Source organism: Solanum lycopersicum, chromosome 5 (assembly GCF_036512215.1).
Source record: "Solanum lycopersicum chromosome 5, SLM_r2.1".
NCBI lineage: Eukaryota > Viridiplantae > Streptophyta > Magnoliopsida > Solanales > Solanaceae > Solanum > Solanum lycopersicum.
In genome coordinates this window covers 20,425,287-20,426,728 of record NC_090804.1, presented here as the reverse complement: position 1 = coordinate 20,426,728, position 1,442 = coordinate 20,425,287, and the positions used below count along the sequence as shown (strand labels likewise).

The following is a 1,442-nucleotide window of genomic DNA, read 5'->3' as shown; positions in this document are numbered from 1 at the left end:
TATAACCAACATCATTCTAGATCTTCCTACCAAACACCTCATTCTTATCAAAGCTTAAATTCTAACAACTCTCAAGCATTCCCTTCCATGTACCAAACTCCTCCTCGAAACACTTCAAACCCACCTACTACTCAATCCCTACCTCCAAAAGCCATTTTTCATACACTACATATATTGAACAAGATCACTATAAGGAGAAGGAAAAGGAGTAGAGGGTCAAAGATTATATGAATAAGCAGAGCATGAAGGAAGAAATCATGAAAGCTATGAAAGAACTTCATTACACTCCAGACGTTATGGGACTGAACTACGAAGACTTGTGTATCCACCCAAACTTTGACCTTCCCGATGGGTTTAAGGTACCAAAGTTTGACACTTTTAGAAGAACTAGGAACCCTTTATCTCATTTAAGGGCGTATTGTGATCAGCTCGTAGGAGTTGGGAAAAATGTAGCATTATTGATGTGGCTCTTTAGTCGAAGTTTGAATGGGGAGGCCTTAGAATGGTTTGCCTCTCAAGACATGAAACAATGGTCTACTTGGAATTCTCTTAGCTACAGGTTTTATTGAAAGATTTTCTTATAATGTCGAGATCGATACTCTTTGGAAAATATTAGACAAAAATCCACCAAAATCTACCTTGAATATGCATATAGGTGGAGAAAAGAGGCTTCCAGAGTTCAACCTCCGGTGTCTAAAAAAGAGACACAGAAGTATGTGTGCATCGAAGAGCCAGAATACTATGATAGAATGATGTTGCTCATTGGAGCAAAATATGCTGAGATAGTCAAAGTAGGTGAGACTATTGAAGATGGTCTTAAGATCGGAAAGATTTCCCATGTGGCATCCCAAGCTGGATCTTCGGGACTATTGAGGAAGAAAAGAGAGGATGTGTCCTTTATCTCTCATGTGTCTGATGGAAGGACAAAAAGATCGTTCGAGTTTGGAAGGGCAAAGTAGTCTTTTTACCAATTAATTTTTCATTTCAATTATAGGGGTTATTAGGAGTAAAAACAAGTATTAACATAATTTTGGAAAGTAAAAATCACGCTTAGGGTTTGGAGAATAGAGAAAATAAGAAAGAAAGGTAGATAAGTCATAAATTCGCCAATAACATCAAGATTGGTGAGTAAAATTCGTTAAGAGTGATCCCCCATCAAGGTATGTGATATCTTTTGTGTTGGTTTAGTTCATCCACGCAGCAAACTTGTTTCAATTCATCATTTTTAGAATTGTTTACATGTTAAGAAGTGAGTTATTGAAGAATATTATCGTATTCATGTTGGTTGAGTTTGTTTGAATGCCCATTGTTGTTTGATTAGTAATTTAAGGTTGTTTTTCGAGTTAGATCTATTGGGTATTGAGGGCAAAAATGATCCTAAGGGTTTGGGTCAAAAACTATGGAGGTTTAGGGGGGTTAGCTTTGAAAAACGAGAGGAGAAA

The 1,442-nt window shown here is 37.0% G+C and overlaps 1 protein-coding gene across 1 annotated transcript; it reads left to right on the top strand.

Annotated features, from left to right (window-relative positions):
* The first annotated feature begins 227 nt into the window (after nucleotides 1–227).
* Nucleotides 228–959, top strand: LOC138348686 (uncharacterized). Its single transcript, XM_069298258.1, has 2 exons — nucleotides 228–559; nucleotides 656–959. The coding sequence occupies exons 1-2, from the start codon at nucleotides 228–230 to the stop codon at nucleotides 957–959; spliced, it is 636 nt and encodes a 211-aa protein (XP_069154359.1).
* The last annotated feature ends 483 nt before the right edge of the window (nucleotides 960–1,442 follow it).

Excerpts from the sequence above, each read along its gene's own strand:
- LOC138348686 (XM_069298258.1), top strand. The coding sequence starts at position 228 with ATGAATAAGCAGAGCATGAAGGAAGAAATCATGAAAGCTATGAAAGAA. Across the intron at positions 560-655 it reads TGGAATTCTCTTAGCTACAG|GTGGAGAAAAGAGGCTTCCA; the intron begins GTTTTATTGAAA and ends ATATGCATATAG.